This window comes from Bison bison, unplaced genomic scaffold (assembly GCF_000754665.1).
Source record: "Bison bison bison isolate TAMUID 2011002044 unplaced genomic scaffold, Bison_UMD1.0 scf7180017864182, whole genome shotgun sequence".
Lineage (NCBI taxonomy): Eukaryota > Metazoa > Chordata > Mammalia > Artiodactyla > Bovidae > Bison > Bison bison.
The window spans coordinates 1,274,565-1,300,019 of record NW_011494754.1 but is presented as its reverse complement, the minus strand read 5'-3'; the positions used below and the strand labels follow the sequence as shown (position 1 = coordinate 1,300,019).

Below are 25,455 nucleotides of genomic sequence, written 5' to 3'. Positions count from 1 at the left end.
AAGGAAGGACGCCATGAAGACATTTTGATTTGTTTGTACTTTCAGGCTTCCCTAGGGGCTCAGTTGGTAAAGAATCTGCTTGCAATGCAGGAGACCCAGGTTCAATCCCTGGGTTGGGAAGATCTCCTGGAGAAAGGAATGGCAACCCACTCCAGTATTCTTGCCTGGAGAATTCCATGGACAAAGGAGCCAGGCTGCCTACAGTTCATGAGATCCGCAAAGAGTCAGACATGACTGTGTGACTAACTTTCACTTTTTTTTCAGACGTATGTATCATTTTTACTCCTTGAGATAAGCTACAGGTAAAAAGACATTTTGCACTACCCTCAGAGGAGGAAAAAAAAAATCCATTAAAATTCACGTTGATTAAAAGAGCTTGATCTTTTTATCCAGTTCATTCATGCCTTCTATTCTATGACTGGCATTGCAAAATACATGGTCTCTTATGTCTTGCTCTTTCAGTGTGGGTGAGCGTATTTGGCCCACAGAAGAGCATTTTGAGCAAACTCTCCTAAAAGACTGGAACTTTGTAGGAAAGAACAATATGAAGTGCATGTTCTCGGGCCAAAATGTATTAGAATGGAATATCTTCCCAGGAGTACATCCCACCACACACTAACTTAGATAATTAGATAATGCCTTAGAAAGTTTCAGCAAACTCTTCTCCGAGTTCAACAGCAGACCCATCCCAAGTACAAGAAGGGCCAACTTTTATTTTCTTTAACTGATCTGAAAGTCGATGGGATGTGGGTTTTAGGATGACTGTTCAGGTTGCAAAGGGCTCTCAGGTTGTAAAGGGCCTGCTTGTACTAGGCCCCAAAGTACTTGAACTGCATATGCTTATTACACTTGGATGACTGTTGAATTGAAGCCGAGAGAGGTAAACTGTCTCCTCCCTAGCAACAGGAGGGATGGCTTTTAAAGTAAAAAGTATTCTAGCACTTTGACCCAATAGTTTGATGACATAACTGCAAACTATTCATAAAACATATGTGTGTGTGAACACGCATATGTATGTTCATCATAATATTTTTCAGAGTTGGAAACTACACAAATGCTCATCAATATGCAATACAAAAATAACAGGTTATTTATATACTGAGATGCCACTGAAGTATAAATAGAATAAAGTAGATCAATACGTCCTGACATGGAAAGAAAATAACCATGATACATTACATTTAAAAAATCATTTGTGAAATAGGATAGTGTGGTCTCATTTAAGAAAAAATAATTATATATGTTAGCATATACATAGAAAAGATCTGAAGGAATGTTCACTAAGTGATGAATAGTTTTCTCTGGGACTTACAGGACCTTAACTATTTTCAGTATATTTTTATGGTTTAAATAATTTTACAGAGTGTATATCAGTAATAAGAGGAAAAGGGACTTCCCTGGTGGTCCAGTGGTTAAGAATCTGCCTTCCAATGCAGGGATGTTGGTTCAATCCCTGCTTGGGGAACTAAGATCCCACATGCAGTAGGACAACCAGAGAAGCCCCTGAGCTGCAACGATGGAGCCTGAGAGCTCTCAGAGCCAGTACTCCACAACCAAAGGAGTCCGCTGCACCGCAACAGAGAAGGCCCATGTGCCACACAGCTTTTTTTTTTAATTTTAAAAAACAGGAGAAAGAAAATTATTTTTACAAAGGAAGAGATGACACAATATTAACAGTAAATGGCATAAACTTAAACAAGCTTCTGCCTTGCCGTCCATCATTTCATGCCCTACCTTTTCCCTGAAATGCTCGCTTCTGGAGGCGGCTGTCAAGTAAAGCGTCACCGCCTCACTAGCTCCACTGTCCTCCCCAGTCAGGAGCAGAGCCAGCGTCCTGAGTACTTCCTCCTGCGGGGCTGGGAAGCTGCCGGGGGCAAGGTCACTCATGGCCTGGAGCAGTTTCTCATCTCTCAGTGACTGCAGAGTCTGAACCACCGAAACTGGAGAGAGAGAAGAAAACAGAAGTCACCTTCTGTTGGTAAAGTAGCATGCTTATTACAGATACAAGTAAGGTTCAGGGATTACTTAATAAAAGACCCAAGAATATATGAAAAATTAGCATATGAGAAAGGCGATGTTTCTGATTAGTGATGGTGGAGGAAGATTTTCTTCCTGTGATGGCAATTACCGTGCTGAACATGGTGTCTCGGGGTTTAAGGACCGAGCCTGAACCCAGGTCAGGGTCAGAAGCATTTCCGCCACTAGCACTGCGCCAACCTACCTACTCCCAAGAACACACCTGGTTCCTCTCGCCTCACCCTCCTGCCGCCCATTGTCAAGCGTGGGTGGAGAAACAGCACAAACTTGGGAACCAGAAACCAGCCCCTCACAGCCTGGCTCCACTCCTGGAGAGGCTTTCACTCAGGGCAGAAGCTGGTTCTCTTCCTCATAATTGGAGTGCCCCACGAGAAGGCAATGGCAAGCTTCACTGCTCCTCCCTGTGTTGCTGTGTTTTCTTCAATCCCTGAAGATGAAGCCTTAGATTTGTTTTTTCGTCTCTCCCTCCTTTCCGTTCCCAATGTGTCACCCCATTGGCTTCTTTGGAACCTCACTTCTGCTTAGTATTATGAAAGCGCCACCAAAAAGGCACTATAAAATAACATTGCCTGTAGGCTCAATCCTACAAATGGCAAATACATTAATGATAGACAAAAACTTCAGCAGGGTCTTCAGTCATTTATCAGCTTCCTGTTAATGGTACACCCCTGTTGAGCGAAAAGGGTATGCTCAGCAAACCCCTGTTTCATTGTCAAAGGGCTCACTCATGTTAAAAACGTCCAGGAGCCGTCTAAAACACAAATCTTAGCCCAGATGTTGAAAACTATGATTGAAGAGACCAAAATTATCCCAGATTGAGCCCCCCACAGTGTGAGCAAAGAACACGTCCTACCTTGCTTGGCCAGCTGGTTCAGGTAACTCTCCAGGTCACTCACGCCGTGGCTTGTAAAGTAACTGTAATACTGGAAAACAGTGATGACTTCGGAGGACAGGCTGGCGGGAAGCAGGGGCTCAGCTCGGTCCAGGATTTGGGACACCAGGGTGTGAAACACTATTTGGAAGGGGAAGATACGAAGCAGTTTTTAAGAAACACAATCAATCATTCATTCATCCCTCATTCGTCTTTCTATTGAGGTACACGAAGGAGTGAAGTCTGTAAAGGGAGTTCAGTGTACAGCATATCTACATACCCATGTAACTATCATTTGGATCAAGAGATCACTGGGATGCCATTACGTTCTCCTGTGCCTCCTCCCAGTATGCTCCAACCATAGGGACTCAAACTTCTATCAACTATCAATAATAGTCAAACTTCTATCAGTACATTGGCTTTATCTGTTTTTGAACTTCATATAAATAAAACTATATAGTATGTACTTTTTGAATCTAGCTCCTTTTGTTCAAACATTACGTGAGGTTCATCCAAATTATTGCTTGCAGCAGTAAATTTAGCCTTTTTGAAAACTGCTGTGTAATATTACCATTTATTCCTTCTCCTGTTGATGGGCATTTGAATTGTTTCCATTTTTGGTTCCTGTGAATAAGGCTGCTTTGAACCTTCTTATACATGTCCTCTTAAAAAATGAGGATAAGCTCGTATTTCTTTTGACATATTTAGGAGTGGAATTGCTGGATCATAGGATAGGAGTATACATATTCAGTTTCTATACAAACTGTCGAGCAGTTTTTCCCAAGTGGTTATACCATTTGACACTCCTGTATTGGTGACTTTTTAATGAGAAAAGGATACATTAGTCAATAGTAGTACAGACATACGGTCCTTTTCAAAGTCACTGCTGATATTTGGAACTAAAACATGTTCCCTGTCTTTCCTTTCTTTGCTTTTTCTGAGTAGATGATGTTTTCTCTGGAGGGGAAGCCTCTCTTCTGGGCTAGCTGCGGCGGGGAGTCTTGAGGGGACTGCACCAGCGCTTAGTACTTTCAACCCAAAAGACGGAAATATTTCTCTCATTCCTGTTGCCCTGTACCTGGGTCTGCAAGCCCGGGGTAGTCTCTGTTGACGGTTCTGGCAAAGCTGGCCTCTAGCTGCTTAATCACTCTGTCCGCGGAGCTGTGGTAGACCCCAATCGGGGTGCAGCATTTGGTCCAGAAGGACAGCAAAGACAGCTTTTTGTGAAATTCCGGTATGGCTGGAATAGAAGAGCAACCCCCCATCCCACGACTCAGTGAAACAGATGCAGATGCAGAGATGGACCTGGGTGGGGTGGGGCAGGCATCACCATGGGCCTTTCTTTTTTTTTTAAGACCGGTTTTTAATCAGAACTACAGGATTCCCCTGTTGTTGGCAGGTGGTCCTGAGGGCAAAGAAGTGCAGATGAGGAGCTCATCCAGCCTGGGCACTAAAGAAAATGCGGCAAAAGCAAACTGTTTGCTTTCCATGATAGAAAACAGCAGGTTTACCCTTGGGAGAAAGTCTAATCCCCTCATCTCCTGTAACTTAGCAAATAAAATTGTACAGGATCAGGGAATCAAACCCCAGGAGATTTTCTGCAGCAGGGGGACAGAGCAGAGGCTGACTGAGAGCTTTTCACCCTTCTCAGGTGGCTCTCTGACTGAAATGACTGAAGAGCCTTGTGCCACAGTCAGCATTTCACTCCAGGGGCTCTGATCAAGCCGAGGGGCTGGAGGAGGAGCGGACAGGAGCCTGAATGTCTTGCCGCTTTTCACATCTCTCAGAGACCTGTCAAGGTCACCTGCTCTTGGGAGGACCAGAAGCAGGAGGCAGAAACGTATAGAAAGAACCTACAGGGAATTTCAAGCTTAGTTGGAGATAATCCAGAAGATCCTGGTTTCCCACTCTTTCCACTATCTGACGGGGAAAAAAAGACACAAATCCTTGTCTCTAGGAACTAGTCCTGTAGCCAGACCACACAAGTTCAAAGGCATCTCTCCTGTGTCAAGTTTTCTATTTAAAACTCTGAAACAGGGATTCTCTTGAAGGCCTTTGACTCCTCGTATTTCTGCCTTTCACAGTAGGTTTGGGAGCATCTTGCCTTTGACCATCAACCGCTATGGGGGTTGTCTCAGCCAGCTCCACTGCACAGGGGCAATCCTGATCACCTGTCCCCAGGGGGAGCCACACCAGCAGAGGAGGAGGGGTTCTGCCTATACACTAGAGTCTGCCTCCTGGAGGTGGAGGCCCCCTAGAAAAAGCTAGGCATCTGCTGCTTTGACTCCAAAAGCTGAAGCATGATGTTAATTATGACACACTCATGTGGCAACCTTCCTGTACTCTACAGCCCAAGAGTGCTTCTCTGCCATCCTAACAAAGCCATGAATAGATGCAGGTGGGGACTGGGGCGGGGTGGGGTGGGTGGAAGGCTCGTGGTGCTACTGTTTGTAAGAACCTGGTGGTGTCACTGCAGGGGCTCACCTTCAATGACAGAACTGATGTTTCCAATGTTCTCATCGCTGACGGCCGAGAGCTTCTCCATCACCTGGATTTGCCTGGAAAGCTTCTCTAAGAGGTTGCTGGCCACAAATGGGGTTTTGCTTGAAAGAACAATTTGCTGATAAAACAAACAAAACCACTGGGTCAATTATTATTGTCACTAGAGCTCAGCCTCATCCTTCTGAATGAAGAGGGGATGTTAAACTCATACACCTTTCTGTTCCAGTATAGTCTTCCTTATTCCAGGCGGGTTACAACATCTGATGAAATCAGACATGTTTTTGTTGCTTTCAACTTTTCTCATGCCTGGGCAAATTCTAGAGTTTTCTCAGTAGTAGGGCTGCAAGGTTATTATAAAGTTGCCTTTCTGTATGTACTGTCAATCCATAAGACCTCTTTGAAACTTGAAGAGCATATTTGGTTGCCACTGGTGTGGAAGCAGAAAAAAGGTTTGTTTTATAAGTGCAGTTATTTTTCATGGCCTGGATTCATATCACTGTTTTCAAGCTGAAAATTAAGAGCATGTTGTATAATAATCATAATTACAACAAAAGTTTATCTCATTAATGAGTGCTTCCTACATACCAGGCATTGGTCTGGGCCCTATACATGAATTAGCTCATGTTATTTTGCACAACAACCCAGCTGAGGCTACTCAGAAGTGGGTACTTTTGATTTTCCAGTTAACTGATGAGGAAACTGAGGTAGAGAGAGGTTAAGCAACCTGTCCAAGAGCACATTAATGGCAAGTGATTTCATTTGTGTGCAGGTCATGAGAAGAAAGAGGGACCTGAGAGGAGAAAGGACAGAAATCAGTCACTGTCTGAAGGTTCTAGTCCTTTCTATGTCTCTGTCCCCTTCACTTGGCAGGCATGGCTGCAGGATGCAGACCTGTACCATCATCCTGTATGGTCTCAATCATTTGGGCTCTAAAGCAAAATGAATTTTTCAAATTCAGAAGTCAAGCCATTATATACAAATGCCTTTCATGTAAAAAAAAAATTGAGTAGAAAAGAACTGCTCTTTTTAAACATAATTATAGCTATTATAATTCTTATGGAGGACTTCCCTGCTGGCTCAGATGGTTAAAGCGTCTGTCTACCATGCGGGAGACCCGGGGTCGATCCCTGGGTTGGGAAGATAACTTGGAGAAGGAAATGGCAATCCACTCCAGTACTATTGCCTGGAAAATCCCATGGACAGAGGAGCCTGGTAGGCTATAGTCCATGGGGTCGCAAAGAGTCAGACACGACTGAGTGACTTCACATTAATTCTTATGGAATACCCATTTTTATCTCTGCAATTATATACCAAGTGAATAAGCAAGCTTACTGATTCAGGTTGTTATCGTTCAGTTGCTCAGCCATGTCCGACTCTGCAACCCCATGGACTGCAGCACACCAGGCTTCCCTGGCTTTCACCATCTCCCAGAGCTTGCTCAAACGCATGTCCTTTGAATCAGTGATGCCATCCAAGCATCTTGTGAATTAGAAATCAGGTTTCTACCTTGATTTCTACTTTATTCTACATCTCCTTTATTCTACACCTTTATGTCTATCTCTTTTGTTTTTCTTTTCTCTTTTTAAAGATCTAATTGGCTTTATTAAACGATTCATGAGTTGGGCAGTGTCCCATGTACCAGGTAGTAACGGTCTGGGTGGGACCACTCCCTCTTGTTTTTTCTAGTATTGCTGTTCCCCACAGAAGAGTTGAATTTGTTACAGCCATGGCCTTACTGTAGAGAGAAACACTGCACTGACTCTTGCACGCCAATTAGTCTTTGAGCGAACACATACATCCCTTCATGGAACAGAATTCTCCCATGTTTCACGAAGTAATGGCTTTACATCTGAAAGGTGAATAGGGAGTTTGCTCAGCAGAGTCTCAGGCTCACCAAGGACAAAGGGCTGTGAACACCATCTCATTCCAATGCTTGGTGAACAGAGAATAGCTGTAAGTCAACAACAATCCTTGTTCATCTTGGTCGAAAAAATGTGCACCGTCTGCCAGACTGGCTGTCAGTACCTGGCTTGTAAATTAAACACTCAACAAAAGAGATCCACTGGGGTACTGGCCAACCTAGTGCAAGAGTCATAACGGCCTACCAGCTTCCCACAGCATGTGAGTGTCTGAGGCGGCTTTGAGGCTCTCTATTCATGGAGAAGCAGATTCTTCTACATCTCATCATGAGTGTGTTATTGAAAAAGCAATGTTAACCCATTCCCAGCCTCCCTGGGTCCTTCCTCCCCACCCTGCCTCAGGCTTCCAATTGAACACATGCTCTTAAAAGCATGATTTCTCCTCTTTTTGTGCTCTTCCTGCCTGGCCCAGCCCCTTACAACCATTATACATTTGCTTTCATTTTCTGTTTCTGATTCCCACACACTGAGGCAAGGTGAGAGAAGAACAAGATTGGGAAAAGACCAACCACTGGGAGAGGAGGAAGCATTCATGCAGATGCTTGGGGGAAAGTGCTTTGTTTGACAGCTGAAACCCTTGTTGCAACAAAAGAATGTCAAAATAGTTATTCCACTGCAGACGGTGACTGCAGCCATGAAATTAAAAGACACTTGTTCCTTGGAAGAAAAGCTATGATAAACCTAGACAGCATATTAAACAGCAGAGACATTACTTTGCCGACAAATGTCCATCTAGTCAAAGCTATGGTTTTTCCAGTAGTGGTGTACGGATATGAGAGAGGGATCATGAAAAAGGCTGAGCACCAAAGAACTGATGCTTTTGAATTGTGGTGGTGGAGAGGACCCTTCAGAGTCCCTTGGACTGCAAGGAGATTGAACCAGTCAGTCCTAAAGGAAATGAACCCTGAATATTCACTGGAAGAACTAATGCTGAAGCCGAAGCTCTAACACTTTGGCCACCTGATGCGAACAGCCGACTCACTGGAAAAGACCCAGATGCTGGGAAAGACTGAGGGCAAGAAAAGAAGGGGGTGACAGAGGATGAGATGGTTAGATGGCATCACTGATTCAATGGACATGAGTTTGAGCAAACTCTAGGAGAAAGTGAAGTATGGGGAAGCCTGGCATGCTCCATGGGGTAGCAAAGAGTTGGACATGACTGAGTGAACAGCAACAACTGTGCAAAATCTTAAGTGGTAAACCAGCCTGATATGAGAAGAAAAATGAGTCCCAGAGTGTCCCAGAACGAAAATGAACTGGTGAGGATAATGCCTGTAAAATAGTCTTTCTCATTGCTGTTGCTGCTACTGCTGCTAAGTCGCTTCAGTTGTGTCCGACTCTGTGCGACCCCATAGACGTCAGCCCACCAGGCTCCCCCATCCCTGGGATTCTCCAGGCAAGAACACTGGAGTGGGTTGCCATTTCCTTCTCCAATGCATGAAAGTGAAAAGTGAAAGTGAAGTTGCTCAGTCATGTCTGACCCTTAGCGAACCCATGAACTGCAGCCTACCAGGCTCCTCCGTCCATTGGATTCTCCAGGCAAGAGTACTGGAGTGGGTTGCCATTGCTAATTAGTACTTATTCACAATCTGGGAAACTGTGATTATATTCTGTAGCATTTTGCCTTTAGCTGTCCAAGTGATGGAAAACTAACTAATGTGTTGGGTTTATGTTAACATAAGTTCAGTAATACTGGCTTTCAAAGTCCATTCATAGATGGCAGAATGCAAATTCCTGTTTTTAAAAAATCATAGGACTTCCCTGGTGGTTCAGTGGTTAATACTCTTCGCTTCCACTGCAGGGGGCATAAGTTCCATCCCTGGTCAGGGAACTAAGATCCCATATGCTGTGAAGTGTGACCAAATAGTTAAAATTAAAAAATCACATTACTCTCACCTATTATCAAATAATTTGCAAGTGAGAGCCTACTACATGTCACTTACTACCTGTTAAGGTCTGAAGATCTAGACTTTTAATTTCTAAAAATTTATTTTATTTTTTTGGCCATGCTATGTGGCATGTGGGATCTTAGTTCCACGTCCAGGATGGAATTCACACCCTCTGCAGTGGAAGTGTATAGTCTTAACCAGGACACCCAGGGTTGAAGGAAGATGGCCATGCAATTTAGTTTTTGAGTTCAAATCAAAGCAGATGAGATAGGGCACGTTCAGGGAGGTTTGGCCGTAGATGATTATTCTCACATTCCTGAATTCTCCTTTTCCTGGGAAAACTGAAAAAAAAGGAAGCACACATTCTTGGCGAATCAACAACCTGGGCTCTAAAAACCTGGTTCAGTCGCCAGTCCTACCTGGACGAGCTGGGTGCAGTACTGGAGGTGCCTGATGATGGTGAGGTCCAGGCTTTCATTCCCCGTGGTCAGCGGGAGAGGGCTTCCTGCCACACTAGTCCCAACTCCCGTGTCCTCAGTCAGGGCCTCGCTGAGATGCCCCCTGGCTTCTGGGTGAACCGATCTGTAACTGTTGAAGCAGGAAGGGGAGCGAAACGTTAGCTGTTTCTTTCTGCACGGAGACCACAGGTCAAAACTCAACATGGCTTGTGTCAGGCCCCCACAGCACCCACTGAAAAGTCTTGCATTTCCTACCTTAAAAAATCGAGATACCCTTCAAATACTACTTTATCACTAAGCCTGGTCACCAATTTGCCTAATATTAAAAAGATCCTACAAATAGATTGCTTCCAGAGTTCTCTGTTTGCTTCTCAAGCACAATGAACTATTCATACAGTCGTCTCACCAAGAAGTCTTCTGAAATGTGACCTCATTTGGGGGCATATTTGTGCTCTGTTGATGGGGTGATTTGCCAAATTTCTGGGATAAAACTGTCCTCTGTATTTGTGGTTTCCCAAGAGCAATACCATTAAAATAATCAGTCAAGGCTTTTTCCTGGCCTTGAATCAACTGCCACTTGAAGAAAAAGAGAAAGCAAAGCCACTGGGAAGAAAACATGATGTTCGCAAAAAGGGGCATTTGCATCACTTTGTTCTGCCTTGCAAGCTTTGTGTAAACACTGCTGAAATAGCTAAAGTTGTATCATGATGGGCACTTACATTTAAAGATAAGTGTGTTGCATTTATTATCTAATTTTATTCTTAAAATGAATCTGTGCAGTGGGGAGAGAGGGAGAGAAGAGTCTCATTTCACCCACGGAAGGAATGGCCAGCAGAGAATGTTAACCTCAGCATCCTAGTTCACACAGCTAGGTGATTTTGGGGTTCTAGTTTCATGGGCCCTAGTCTCCATAATTTAAAAAGATCATGCACCAGAGTTTAAAAGCATTGAATGCTTTACTCTGATTCACACTGGGTTTCCAAGAGGAAAACATTCAGCTTGTAGTCAATCCGCATTTAAAACATACACACACACACACACACACACACATTTACCCTAAACATCTGATAACACACAGTAAGACTGATCAAATTAGACATCTTTAATAGGAATGTTCTGTAGAATTTACGAAGGCTATGATATTTTTGTTCTTAAAATGCTTATATTAAGAAAAACCTTGATCTATTATGTAATAGCTTCAGCTAACAAGTATACAAGAAGAGGTTTGATTTAAGAAGCATTTCACAAATGCAATTAAGTTAGAAAATCTCAGTGTAGAATGCAGAAAGATAACTTAAACATGACATTCATTTCATAAATCCTCTTTGTTATACTCCCAGTTTGCTCAAGGGACAAATTCTATTTCTCCCTTTTTCTTTTCCTGGTTTCATTTGGGCAGAAGAAACCCTCCAGGAATAACACAACTTCAAAATATTAACACCACTCAGAGAGGTTTGTGAAGGTTGAACAGTCATAGCTTGTTGTAATTTGAAAACCTGTGCATATAACATGTCAAAAGAAAATATGGATGGAAATCCACCTTTTCCTTTGGGAAAATGTTTTTGCATTTTTTTTTTTCCAGCAAATTGATGGAGCTATGTTCACTGTGCTTACAGAATGGACCCCAGGCTCTAGCTCTAAGCATGTGGTTTGGTACAACAAAGCCCAGGAAGAAAGTGATAATATTTCATCTTTATCCTCCCTTCCCACTGCCCTGATTCATCTCCATCCTAGAGAAGGCCACATTCTCCACCCAGAGGCCTGTAGATCCACTGGCAGATATCAGTTATTAGTCATCCCTTTCTACATTCTAAGGAAAATATGTGCAGTGGGTTTTAAGCCTGGCTTTAAAACAGGCACTGATGAGCTTAATCAACTGCAAAGATCCAATAGCCAAAAGGAATAGACAGATAAGGGATTGGAAAAGCAAGGTCTAACAAAATGAAGAAATTAGGAATAAGATGCAAATCAAGGAGAACCAGGTCAAGACTGACCATCCAGTAAGAGTTCTCCAGAAACATAGTATGTGGAGTTAATTTGAAATTCATTACACTGGGCCCAAGCTGTACACACTGAAACCTACAAGATGGATATGTACACATCCATACTTAATAAGTGTGCACATAGTTGTACAAAAATTTCCCTTTCATTTATAAAAAAGAAAATTTCATTTTATATAGGACAGTGAAAAGGATCTGTAAACCAATTCAGATAGAGAGTTTTATCTTCCTGAAGATGTGTATCAGGTCCTATCTGGTAGCAATAAAGAACTGCTGTACCAGCAATAACAGTACAAATAGAAGCAGATGCTGACTTCAAGACTTACCTATTTTTCTCAGTCTCAGTGTCTGAAAATACTGAGTCAGCACCTCCTCCAACATTACAAACCTCATCACCATCCTCCTCCTCGTCAAAATCAGAGGTGTTCAGGAAATCAAAGCTTTCTAAAGCACTTTCAACAGTAAGACTTAAACTGGAAGACCTGCTTCGGCTTACTGCTGGCTTGCACTGCAAAGGCAGAAGGTACCAAGGAGAATATCAACATATTCGGAAGGAGAAACACAACCAAGACACCCAATGGGAGATGCGACACTTTCTTTTTTTTCAAGCTTTTATTTTTATTTTTTTGTTGGCATTAAAAAAATTCATTTAAAAATCTTCTTCTAAAAAAGTACAACCGTGGATAAAGTGACACAGTATTTGGGATTTGTTCCAAAACAATCCAGAGGGAAGGAAGCAAGTAGAGGAAGACAAGTTTGGCCACGAATTGAGCATTGTGGAAGTGTGCTGATGGCCACATTGGGATCCATTATTTGATTCTTTCTATTCCTGTTTGAAATATTTATAATCAAAAGTTTTAAAAATATTACAATCAGAAAGTCTTGGGAAACAGAATGGCTATTCTCTCTCTTAATAGTGCTCAACCCCAAATAAAATTCAACTGGCAGCCAAATCTAAAGGGTCAATGCTAACTACTAACCAATCTCTTAACTCCAAGTGGCAACGTAGTCCATGCCCTGAGACAGGGCGAGCTAACTAGGGGACCTGTCCTAAAGGATTCACAAAACAAATCCCAGAAACAGAAAATTACTCAGATTCACTAATGCACACTCTCTAAGTAGATTTAAATACTAATTTTACATTCACAGCATGTAATTTTCCTTTGAGCATCGAGGAGAAAATAAACGGCACGAGCATGACAAGGAGTAGCCATGCTTCCTTTACAACTTTGTCTTGAAGGAACAACTTCCATCTCTTCCCTGTCTGGGCCCTGGAATTATGTGAGCAAATCCATTCTATGGCCTGGAGAATTCTGTATTTCTGGACATTAAACAGAAACATTACAAACAGGGTAATGCCCATTGCCTTGGGCACAGAGATGGGGAGAAGTTCTTCCAAATAGTCAAAAGGATGTTGGGAGGGATCGAACAGGACAAATCCTGCGAGTAAAAGGAGCTAAATGTCCTCCATCCAGTTAGGTGGCACTCCCTGCTGACTTCGTTACACGGGGTCGGAAGGGCCTGGCAGGAGTCTGAGTCTTTTAAATCAGTTGTTTCATTCGCCCTCAGTGATCTCCGTCCAAGAGGCAGCACCATTTAGTTTCTGATCCTCAAGGTGTTTAGCATCCTAGGAGTGTGAAGGAGGAAAAAAAGAGAATGCTTTGCCAGCAGATGCTTTTATCCTGGCTGGAGACAAAGCCACTTGCCCCAGACCTTGACTCTAATGCCATTTTCCATCTCAGAGAGAGAGGAGGAGCCATTCCCAACTCAGCCCACTTCCAGGGTCTTCTTTCCTAAGCTAGATCGCAGAACCTGATGGTGCACAGTATGGATGTGTTTAAATACGATCAAAAGAAAGAAAGGGGGGAAGTTAAGAATTTTAGGACAGTTTTGGAACAAGATTTTGGAATAAAAATCTTGAAAGAAACTGACAGCCACCAGGTTTTTAGAAGACTAATGGATGACTTGCTCAGTGCTTCCTGGTGGACTGAGCACCCTAGAGGCCTGGAAATGGGGGCTGCCATCACCTCTAGCTTTCTTTGGGGCATTTATTTTAGGTGGATTGTGTCTTGGCTCTTCACATTTAACACCCTTCTGCCCACTAAGCAAAGCTGGTCAACTGTGCAGATAAGAACTTGTTGAAGGGATCAGAGAAGTTTTCACTGGGATATTAGACAAACAGCCTCCATCCAAGAGTCCTGAGCTCATGCTCTGGAGTCACGTTTCATGGGAAGCAGATTCAGAGTGCCCTTCCCTGCTGCTAAGAGGCTATACCTACAGCAGAATCAATCTGTCATGAGCAACAGAGGACGTGGAGAGTCAGAGCCTGAATTCTCCTCTGCCCTGGGCAGACATGCCCTCCAGAGCCAGGTCAGCATGACCGCAACTGTCAGAATAGCCTTGGGAAGGTAGTTCCAGATGCCATGGGGAAGGCCACATTTTCAAACCGTCATATCGAGGGATGCAACAGACTTCTGTGGGCTGACTCTCCGCTTGCCCCTGGCACTGTATTTTCAAGCTAATCTTATAGAACAGGTCCCCAAAGAACTGCTCTTTCAAGAGAAAGGATCCAAGTTCTCTTCTTTATGGCACTAGACGTCAGCGTGGCAAAGCAAAGAATACAAGAGCTGGCAGCGGGTTTTAGGACGGAAGTTCCAGTTCTGTCCTCTTGTGCCATGTTTTTAAAAATTTAATCTGTATTAAATTTCATGTACCAAGTGGAGGCAGATACATTCTGGGGTAGCAATAATGACCTCATTATGAGGCTCTCCTGACCAAGAGGAAATCACCTTTCTGAATCCTCTCTTCCCATGTCTATCCTGAGTGGTCTAATTGGGAACGAGAGAGGAAGATACCGATAGTGGAGTCAGGGTCCTCTGGCTTCTAGATTATTTGTGACTGATTAATCTGGGATTCTATTTCACTGATTTGGGCCAACTGCTGAGAAGGGAATCCTCTAGGAGGTAGTGCCTGGGGCAGGGAGAGATGCCCGTGGTCCTCACATCCTGGCTGCCCAACTCTGTCTTCAACCAGGGAAGGGCCTTCCTGCTTCCTGGAAATTCCAAGAGGGACCCTCTCCAGTACTATCTCAATGAGATATGATGCTCAAAAGGCCACCATTCATTTCACATTTGGGATCTGAATGATGAACTCTGGGGCTGAGGGAGTCTAGATATTCTCTGCCGCTGCTGCTGCTGCTGCTGCTAAGTCGCTTCAGTCGTGTCTGACTCTGTGCAACCCCATATACGGCAGCCCACCAGGCTCCCCTGTCCCTGGGATTCTCTAGGCAAGAACACTGGAGTGGGTTGCCATTTCCTTCTCCAATGCATGAAAGTGAAAAGTGAAAGGGAAGTCGCTCAGTCGGGTCCGACCCTCAGCGACCCCATGGACTGCAGCCTACCAGGCTCCTCCATCCATGGGATTTTCCAGGCAAGAGTACTGGAGTGGGGTGCCATTGCCTTCTCCGAGATATTCTCTAGAGCTGTTACTTTAACTCCCAGTCATTCTCCTAAAGTTGATCCGTTGTCAGGAAAATAAAAATTAATATATGCTACTAGTATTAAATGGCAACCCACTCCAGTATTCTTGCCTGGGAAATCCCACAGACAGAGGAGCCTGAGGAGTTACAGTCCATGGGGTTGCAAAAACTGTCAAATATGACTTAGCACCTAAACAACAACTAGTATTAAAAAATAAATGCCATTTGGTGGTGGTTTAGGGGCTTCCCTGGTAGTTCAGTCGGTAAAGAATCCGCCTGCGATGCAGGAGACCCAGGTTCGATCCCTGGGTCAGGAAGATCCCCTGAAGAAGGAAATGGCAACCCACTCCAGTTTTCTTGCCTAGAGAATCCCATGGACAGAGGAGCCCGGTACTCTACAGCCCTTGGGGTTACAAAGAGTCAGACACGACTCAGCAACTAAACAACAACTAGTATTAAAAAATCAATGTCATTTACATATTGATTATCTACTGATCCTGTGATAGGGAAGGATAAAAAAAAAAGATAGGCTATTTTAAATAGAATGTTGGCTTAAGAGATTGTCTCGGAAACTAATCCAATTTCCCTGAAAAGGTACTTACTTTTAGAATATCATCCAGGTGCATGACTTCTTGGTTCAGATCCTGAAACTCTTTATACTGCTCTTTGTGTGGTTCTAACGCAAGGAAAAGCCCATTAAAGGCGTCCTCTAGGCTTCCATCCAGGAAAGACCTACAGCCTTCCGACTCTGCACTGACCGAGCCCTCCGAGAGCAGCCTCTCCGTGGCCGCCGGCACCTCTGCCGAGGTGAGCCTCTTGACCAGCTGCTTCGTGATGTTTCCTTCAAAAGTGTCCAGCTCCACGGGCTTGAGTTCAGAGGGCTCTTGCAGAAGGGCCTCTTGCAAAAGGGCCTCTGCAACTCCCTTCTGCAGGAACAGGCGCTCCGGCCTGGCACCGGTGGCCACTGGGCAGCCCTCGGGCTTCCCCAGCCCCTGGGTCTCTCCCTCGGGGTGGGGCCGGGGCTCTGAGCCTTCTCTCGAGGAGCTGCTGCAAGAGGCCGAGCTGGAGTCCTTTAAGCCCTCGTTCTGGGAGGACTGACTGCCTGGGGGCAGCTCTGTGGAGGTGATAGTGATTTCTGGATTTGCAGCGCACACGCCAGGGAGAGAGTCGGCTGGGCCGGGGGCAAGGGTGCAGTCCCCGTTGGGCAGGTCGCTGAAGCTGAGGGACAGTGGCATTTTCTCCTCGGCTGCCTTCCCGTTTTCAAAAATGTCATCAGGTAGATTTGACTGTAGATAAAAGGCAAATTATTATGATTTTGGAAACAAGGGATGTGTTTGGCCTTGTTCATTTCCAGACAAAATGTAAGACAATTAAAATAAGACCTTTCACGATATTAACATTGTATTTGTTGAGTGTGTGTGTGTGTGTGTGTGTGTGTATCTGCAAGCATGGCAAAACAAAACAAGCCTTTAAAAACTCTATTTCCATTGTTGAATCTATGTAAAAGTTCACTGTACTGGTCTCAGGTTTGACATTTTTGAAACGAAAAAGTTGGAGGCAGGGCAACGGTGCTTGTTTCCTAAATCCCAGGATCTCACAATATCTGGCAGCCATAGTTAAGAACGCCACCGGTTCTTTTTTTTTTTTTGGCACTGATCTTAAAGGGCTTTCCAGCATTCATGCTATTTCATTCAAAAGATGTGATGCTTTGTTCTGCTTCATTTCTCATAAATTATTTTTTGAAAATCTCTACCCACAAATCCCAAGCCCTGGAAAATGTTTTATTAATTCAGTAACCATGCCACAAATAATTCAAGGCCAGAAATATGTTTGCAGAGCTTCTATAAAAAGAAAAAGACTGATGAACTAAATAACTGTGTCCCAGCGCTGCAAACCCCAGAGCTCCCAGGGTGTCTGGAAGCCCCGGGTGCTCTGCCGGACAGCCCCAGCTCTGTGATCCGTGAAGCAGAACTCAGAAGACAGAGGTCAGAAATACCCAGGTAACCAAGATAACTCATTTATGCAGGCATTAACAATCTCCAGGTCATCTTTCCTGACACTGTGGTCTGCATGGTGTTGAAGTGCCAAACACTGTTCAGTGGGGAAAGTTTTCTAGTTATTTGAGATCGACTCCTTCAAAATGAATACTTTCTCTTGGATTCCAGATTTGATTGTTTAAATAAATACAAGTACCTAGTTTAATTCATATAAAACAGTGAGGGACTTTCCTGGTGGTGCAGTGGTTAGGACTTTGTGCTTCCACAGCAAGAGGCACAGGTTTGATCCCCAGTCGGGGAACTACGGTCCCACATGCCATGTGGCGCTGACAAAAAATTTAAAAATTTAAAAACAACAACAATTGATCACGACAGTGCTGGGAATACACCCAGGAAACAAAAATATTGCAGCAAGTGAAGTGGGGAACAGATAGAAAGCGGCTCCCTGTTCTCCTCCAGCAGCGTCCCTGGTCCAAACACCTGCAGTTTCAACCCAAACTCTCCACTCTCGTCTGGTTGGAACCTCAGGATGTGTCACTGGGACCCTCAAGTGACCTCTGCAGGCTCACTTTCTTTGTGTCTAAAACGGAGAATGTTTTCCTGGATTAGTGATTACTGAAAAGTGCTCCTCAGAGTCTGGGGGGCGGGGCGGGATGGGAAGGGGGTGGAGGGAGCTGCAGGGACCGTTGGGGGGCTGCCGCTGCTCCCCCTATTACCGCCAGTTCCTTCATTTCAGTTTCCTTCCTCTTCTATCTGTACCCCCCTCTCATCCCCCGCAAACAGGCTTTATGCCTCTAGGGAGATATGAAAGAGGAAGCTTCTGGGGAGAGATGGCAGAAGGCTGAGTCCTGCTCCCGGCACTTCCTCCATAGGGTCCCCTGGGCATCTCACAGAACCCCTGGTCCTCTGAGCTGTCCGGCCCAGCCTCAACTCGCCTTCAGAACACACACTGCCAGCAGCTCTGAGGGAGGCAGAGGCCCTGGCTTAGTAAGGAGTAGGGGGGCCTGGGTGATCTCTATTCTTATTTAAACTCCAAACTCCACTTCAGCCATTTCTCTGCAGCCTCACATTCCCAAGCCCATATTTGCTTGGACTTCAGCAGCAAAGGTCGAGTTAGACTGAGCTGCCTGCCGAAGGGGCTGTACCAGCTGCCAAGGGGCCGAGCCTACAAACAGGCACATGAGGGCTGGCATGTTGTAACTGACGGGTGATGTGGGCGCTGGAGCAAGGGGGCGGCTGCAGCCTGGGAGAGAGACAACCTGGAACTCAGCCCTAGAAGACAGAGAAGAAAGGAAGGAGGGGGAGGAAGTGTGTTCTAGAAGGAACAACAGTCTGCGGGAGATCCTGAGAGGGAGGGTGCATGGGGAGGTGGGGCGTTGGGCAGAGAATGAAGCCTGGAGAGATGGGAGGTGGGCCTGGAGAGCCGGGCCAGAAGGGAACTGGCTGCTCTGAGGAGTCTGTGTTCATCAAGTTCAAAAGGCTATAGGAAGCCATCACATTATTTTTTCTAATCTTGCTCTTGTTTAAATGATGTGACTAAAATCACTGCCAACTCCCCAGCCCTCTGACTCGCACTGTATGAGCATGAATATACACTTGGGGTTGGTAGTTACTTTATCAGCTGGTGTCTGCTTTAAATTTTATTGGAGTTTAGCCTCATCCATTATACATGTGTGTTTTTTTTGAATTCATTGAATAAGAGGTTATTATTATTATTATTATTAACCAGAAGACTTTTAACCCTTTCCTCTCTGGACATTCAAAGATTACTTTATATGTCTGTAAAGGGCAGAACATTCCATGGATGTATGTACATATGTGTATGTGTATTCTCCTGCAACATAAAGGGCAACACATATCATGTAGGCAACTTATTACATCTTTGAAAATTAGAGTCTCTTTTACTATGACTGTATAAAAGGCACCAAGGCTAAGAACCTCTTTCAATAAAAGAGCTCTAGGAAAACTGGTTTAAATCTTTCTGACTTCCTCAAATGCCAGTTTTTGAAGGCTACAACTGTAAAGATTGATATTAGTGATACATTAGCTTAACTTGTGAACGAGAACCTTCTTTGACTTCATGTGTAACTGTGTTTTTTAAAATGACAATCTTGTTACCATGGATATCTTTGCCACAGTGGAGAAAATTCACAGCACAAAAGTAGAGATCATGGGAAGGGAAGGACAGATGGCCTTTCTCACAAAGGTGCATGCAAGCCCAAACTTCCCACCCTGGGGTCAGGAGACCTGTAACCGTTAGCCAGTGAGCATGAGAGCGAAGATAAAACAAGAGGCATGCCAAAGCATACATGCCACCAGCCCCCAAAGGCAAGCACGTCACACCCCAGCGGGCCACCCACACTCACATAAAACTCTAGCACGGCCTTGGGTCTCAGCCTGAGGGAGGGCAGGTCACTGAAAGAGCGGCTGCGCTGCAGCTTGGCAAAGAAAGAGTCTTGCAAGGCACTCAAGACAGACAGCCTTGGCTTGTCTGGTGAAGGATGCAACCATCTCTTCAGAAGACAAAGCAAGATGGGGAGTTAGTGGAAAGTAGCAGGTTACTATGTTTCTGTCAGCTCTTAAGCAAGCGTTTCTGATTAAAACAAGGGGCCCTTATTTACATCTACGTCTTTAAAAGGCTGACCTCAGAGAATGGATGGAAAAGCTGACATGCGTTGATCAAAGTAACAGGTAAGTGGGGGTGGGGAGCAGAGCAGGGACACAGCGGGTTGACCACCTGGGTGCCGGTGGCCACAGGCATCTAGGCATGTGCTTCCCTTAGTCACCCCTGGCTTAGGGTGAACTTGAAGATGACATCACAGTTGGCCCTCCCCTCTGTATCCGAGGGTTATGCATCCATGGAAAAGAAATTCCCGAAAGTTCCAAAAAGAAAAACTTCAATTTGCCAATTTGCTGGCAACTATTTACATAGCATTTACACTGTATTCACAACTATTTATGTGTCATTTGCATTACATTAAGTATCACAGGTAATCTAGAGATGATCTAGCGTATACGGGAGGATGTGAAGGTTATGTGCAAACACTGCCATTTCATATCAAGGACTGATTGGAGCATCCTCAGATTTTGCTATCAAAGGGGAGTTCCCAGAATGAACCCCCGAGGATACAGAGGGATGACTGCATTAGGAATTATAGAGACTCCCTAACACTGTACGTTAAGCATTTCAGAGGCTGGCTCCAAGCACTGCCTCATGTTCATCATCTGTCTTCCAGAAAGCACACAGGACTTACGAAGAAGGAGTGATCTTTGAAGGTGGGCGTTTCCGGGGTACCCTGGCTGTACATGGACATTCTTCTCTGGAGGGCGGCCACCTTGTTCCCAGCGCCTGAGGATGGGGTCATGTCCTCCACGTCAAACGGACTGCAAAACAACAGGACCCCATGAACATGCTTGTTAAAATCACCCATCATCACCGGACCTCAGGCCAAGGAAGCACCTCATTATACTAATGTAAACTCAGCCAGTGGGAACTGGGCTTGTTGCTTGTTCAGTCACTAAGTCATGTCTGACTCTGTGACCCCTTGGACTGTAGCCGGCGAGGCTCCTCTGTCCAGGCAAGAATACTGGAGTAGGCTGCCTTTCCCTTCTCCAGGAATTATCCCAACCCAGGGATAGAACCCGTGTCTCCTGTGTTGGCAGGCAGATTCTTTACCACTGAGCCACCAGGGAAGCTGGAGAGCTGGGCTGGTTTTGGCCAAATTGGTCTGTTACCAAAAAAACCATGATTTAAAAAAAGTGGAGCAGAAAAAGAAGTCTAGACTCACCCAAGGGACCACAGATTACCATCACAGCTTTAAGCAAAATTTATGTGCACACCTGGATACCAGTTAAATCTGCTTCTTCATTCATATTAGAGACATAAACATAAAGAATCTGCCTGTGATGCAGGAGCCACAGGAGATGTGGGTTTGATCTCTAGGTCAGGAAGATCCCCTGGAGGAGGGCACGTCAACCCACTCCAGTATTCTTGCCTGGAGAATCCCAGGGATAGAGGAGCCTGGAAGGTTACAGTCCACAGAGTCCCAAAGAGTTGGACACGAATGAAGTGACTTAGCATAACACAAGATGTTGAAGAAGTCTGTAAAAATTCCTGGAGTTTTGCAAGGACAGATGCTTTAATGATACAGGAGAGTACTAGATTATTGTTTGGTTCTGAGGAAAACACTCCTGTTCGTTTCAGTTCACCCAGTGCCTGCTGCGTGGCTGAGAGGACAACAGTCTGTTCACAATGGTGCCATTAGTCATCCCGCCATGGGCTCATCCAGCAGGAGCCTGCATTTGAGATGTCAGTCGTTACCAATGACGAGGAGAGACAGGCTAGGCAAATCATGTGGACACTGTTTCAGTGACAAGGTTACACGTCTTTGCTGCTTCCACGTCTGACCCTCTGTATCGTAAAGGGGCCCGGACGTTAATATTCGACAGGCCCTCATTACTTGGTAACAGGGGTGTAAGATCAACTATTGTGAGCAGCCAGTGTTTCATAACTTAGCAAGACCTTTCCCATGGGATGACTTCAGAAAACCACTTTTTATCTGGAGGATAATTGCTTTACAATGTTGTGTTGGTTTCGGCCATACAACAACGTGTATCAATCAGCCATAAGTATACATATGGCCCCTCTCTCGAGCCTCCCTGCCACCCCCCAACCCCTCTTAGCAGAAAACCACTTTTAAGTTCCTTACTTTGACAAAAGATTTCTCTTGCCCTTTGGAAATATTCTATTTCAGCATTTAGAGTGTGGAGAGACCAAGGATATCCAAAGCTTTCCAAAGTACTGTATGATGTCTGAGATAAAGAGGGTTAAGCAATTAAGACACCACAGCAAGCCTCAGGATCTTTCTGCAGACATACTGTCTCATACTGAACCGTTTCTTTCCTTCACATCAGTTGACTTGAGAGATACATTTCTTTATATACGTTCAAGGATTGAGAAGGAGGGATGGAGGCAGGATAAAATGTTTAAAAACAGAAAGTCAAAGAGGAGAGTAGTGATGTGATATTAACATGTGTGAACACAGAGCAACCTGTTAAAGAGATTCCTGGGCCCTGGGGTGGGGCCTGAGAGGTGGCGTTCAGGCCAAGCTCCTTGGTGATTCTGATGGTCCACGCACCACCCTGGGAACAGCACGAGCCTGTGACACGTATTTTTATTGTGATGATATAAAAAAGGGCAACTTACTACCAGGTGATTTCCAGGTTGAGTTTGATGGTGCCAAGGTCATTGATGTCCACAGCCACCACCTGAGGTCGGGCTGCAAACAGCTCTTTGGTCTCACAGGTCACGCTGCCGACCAGGAGGTGAGTCGCCAGCCCTTTGAGTTCTGTGACCTGGTGAGAGAGGGAAGGGAGAAAGGCCTTAGAGGACAGCGCTGGAGGAAGGCACCCCTCTCCTTTGTTTTTCTTGGCCGGCGCAGGCATTTCAGAATCATATCTGAAGCTGGGGGTGGGTGTTTCCCAAGCCCGTCTCACATTTGCACTGCCCGCTCTGACACAAGGGTGGGTCTGGGGATGTGCTACAAGCACAGACAGCGGTCTGGGGGGTGGAGGGGCAGCAGGCAGACGTCTCAGGGACAGGTCTCCATGACAGACTATTCAGCTGCGGCAGCAGCAAAGACAGCACACAGCAGTGCCGACCCCGTACCTTGATGGAAATGAACCCGACTATCAGCGGCAGGAACACCATTTCTTCTCCGTCCCAGCTCTGTTTGCCGTTTACCTCTATCCTGCCTTTCAGTTTCCACCTCTGTCGGCCATACTTCATGAAAATCTGGGGAGAAGATGCCAAAGGGTCCTCAGGTTCCACTGCCCTCACCCGCCTCCCCTCCAAACACCAGGATGGGAAAGGCAGGTAAAAACCGCTCCTCCCCTTCTCCAGCATCCTCATGCCCTGTCCTGACTGTCCCTTCTTCCAAATTCTCGGGGTGGGGGTGGGTGGAGCAGAGGAACCGCGGGGAAAGACTTTCAAAAGGGAGTAAGTTCTGCTTCTCTAGGACCGGGTGCGGAGGGCTTAAAGGTTATTGTATCAAGCCCTTCAGCTCACTCAGGTCAACAAGCTCTTTCTCTCCTTAGTTCTGCTTCAGTAGAACAACGACTGGATTAATTCTGCACACTCCCCAGCCCCTTCAGAGAGACAAGGAGCCAACAGCTAAAATCTACTCAGCGGCCAGAAGCAAGAAATAAGACATCCTCCTTCTGGGAAAGGGAGATGGAGCTGGACAAGGATTTTGAAACCTGACACACTCTGGGGAGAGGGTGTGCAGACTCCCCTTGGTCAGACAGCTTTACTGGTTAGAGGAAGATACATTCCCCCAACCTCCCACCAAGATGAACGATTAGAGAAGGTTCTGGAGGTGACGGTTAGATGAAATAATTATGGAGGTTCCCTTTTGAAAAGGAAAAAGATAAAAAGCGTTTTTTACTTTATGGAGTATACTTTTTATAAAGAAAGATCTAGATTTCACTATTCTTCACTCCTGATACTTACAAGAAGTCATAATCCTGGATTAGATCTTAGGTCAGGAAAAAAGCTGCTATCGAGTACAATATTGGGACATGGAAAAACATGACTGTAGATCTCATATCTAACGACACGAGCTAAGGGATCAATGCTAAGTCTGCTCATGTCAAGAACTGGACAACATTTATATGAGAGAATGTCTTCCTATATTCAGGAAAATAATTTACGGGTGAAGGGTCATGATATCTGTGCATTGATCTACAATGGTTCAGAAAAATAACAACAGCAATATTAATCATAATAAAGCAAATGTGGCATAATATTAAAAATCAATGTCTAGATGACCCATATATGAGAGGTCTTATACTAATCTCTAAACTTTCTTATGGGCCCAAATTTATTTTTCAAAATTAAAAAAAAAATACAAATAAAAAGACAATTAAAGAGGCAAAATAATGACAACTGACTCTTGTCTCTCAAGTCCAACACCCAGTCTGACACCATACTTACTTCATATTGATCTCCAGGACAGAGGCGAGCAAAGCCAGCAAGACCTGTAAGCAAGCAGTTTGGATCAGAGACACAGAGTCAATTTCTCTTCTTTACAAACCTTCACTGGCACATTTATAAAACTCAAAGTGTCAGGCCTTTGTGAAAACTCATGTAATATCTTCTGGGGACCCTCTGTGGGCACAGCTATTGTTGGGAATTCAATCTATCTCAGTGAGAGAGGACATTCCTTGCTGGGATGATGGGAGAGGTGCTCGCCAGGCAGATAAGGCTGTCTCTTCTATGAAGAGCCGCGTTAAGTCGTGAGGCTGTGAGATAGATGAATGTGCTTTCCACCAGTTCCATGGGTGATATCAGGGTTGAGATAGATAGAGAAGGTCCATGGAGGCCTCAAAAAGCACCTGCTGTTACCACTCTCTGTCAGTAGATGGCAGCAACTTATCATTTCCTCACACCTCTCCATCCACAGAATCACTCCATTGAGGACCCGTTTCTACTAACCAGTAGAACATTAACAAGCCTCTTAAAAAGATTTACTGAAATAAGAGCAGAATTAAAGAAGCCAATTTTCACTAATAGTTTTCTGGAGGATTAGTCTTTTATTTTTAGTGCTTCTGAAGCAAAGCACAATCAACTTGTTTTTATAAATCCAAATTGGCTGGATATGCCGACTTCAATAAAATCCTAAGCACTCTCTAAAAACCTCTACAGACTATTCAGAATTCATCAACTGCCTGTTTACCTACCTGTGCAATTACAGTGGAGGCCTGGTTAAAAAACAAAACAAAACAAAACAAAACAAAAACCTAAACAACTGATCTGATATCCTTGCTGGATAAAGGACAGTAAAGGTGAAAATCCTTTGAAGGTTTTTTTTTTTCTCCTTTTCAAAATCACCAGAAATTTTGTATTGGAAGAACTTATCCAAATGGGAGAAAGCTACTTGGTACAGATGTTTTTGAGCTTCTCAGCTCATGTTATTAAAGCAAAATTTTTTTGGAATTGCTTGTAGTTGCATCACACTGATACTGTGATTATCACCACATTGTGGCACGTGGCAGTAGGTAGGTAAAAACAGGCCTGGGATTATGCTATGCTCCTTCAAGTCCTATCTGCTTATGTAAGCCATTACGGTACTGACGGTACTGACGGCATAACTGAAACAGCTGCATTTACTGCGTAGCAAGAATCCTTTCAACCTGGCCAGGTTCCTTTCAGACTCTGGTCTGAGGCCTGTTTGGACTTTCAGTTGGGGAAAGCTTCGTGTTCCTCAGTGGTTTGGGGACGAACGTGGCACTGTCTACAGAGCT

General features: G+C 44.7%; 1 protein-coding gene across 7 annotated transcripts in view; it reads right to left on the bottom strand.

Moving 5' to 3' along the window:
• FAM65B (family with sequence similarity 65, member B) overlaps positions 1-25,455 on the bottom strand; it is a 212,494-nt gene that overhangs the window by 5,716 nt on the left and 181,323 nt on the right. For 5 of the 7 annotated variants that reach the window (XM_010843490.1, XM_010843491.1, XM_010843495.1 and 2 more), the window contains 11 exons: positions 24,146-24,189; positions 22,820-22,945; positions 22,358-22,506; positions 20,406-20,535; positions 15,757-16,440; positions 12,003-12,184; positions 9,638-9,806; positions 5,393-5,528; positions 3,987-4,148; positions 2,891-3,049; positions 1,735-1,940 (listed from right to left, as the gene is read on the bottom strand). In XM_010843490.1, the coding sequence (XP_010841792.1) occupies positions 1,735-1,940; positions 2,891-3,049; positions 3,987-4,148; positions 5,393-5,528; positions 9,638-9,806; positions 12,003-12,184; positions 15,757-16,440; positions 20,406-20,535; positions 22,358-22,506; positions 22,820-22,945; positions 24,146-24,189 (2,147 nt within the window). Of the gene's footprint in view, positions 1-1,734; positions 1,941-2,890; positions 3,050-3,986; positions 4,149-5,392; positions 5,529-9,637; positions 9,807-12,002; positions 12,185-12,283; positions 13,304-15,756; positions 16,441-19,517; positions 19,665-20,405; positions 20,536-22,357; positions 22,507-22,819; positions 22,946-24,145; positions 24,190-25,455 lie in introns of those variants that run through there. The other 2 variants (XM_010843497.1, XM_010843496.1) reach the window with 2 other exon arrangements.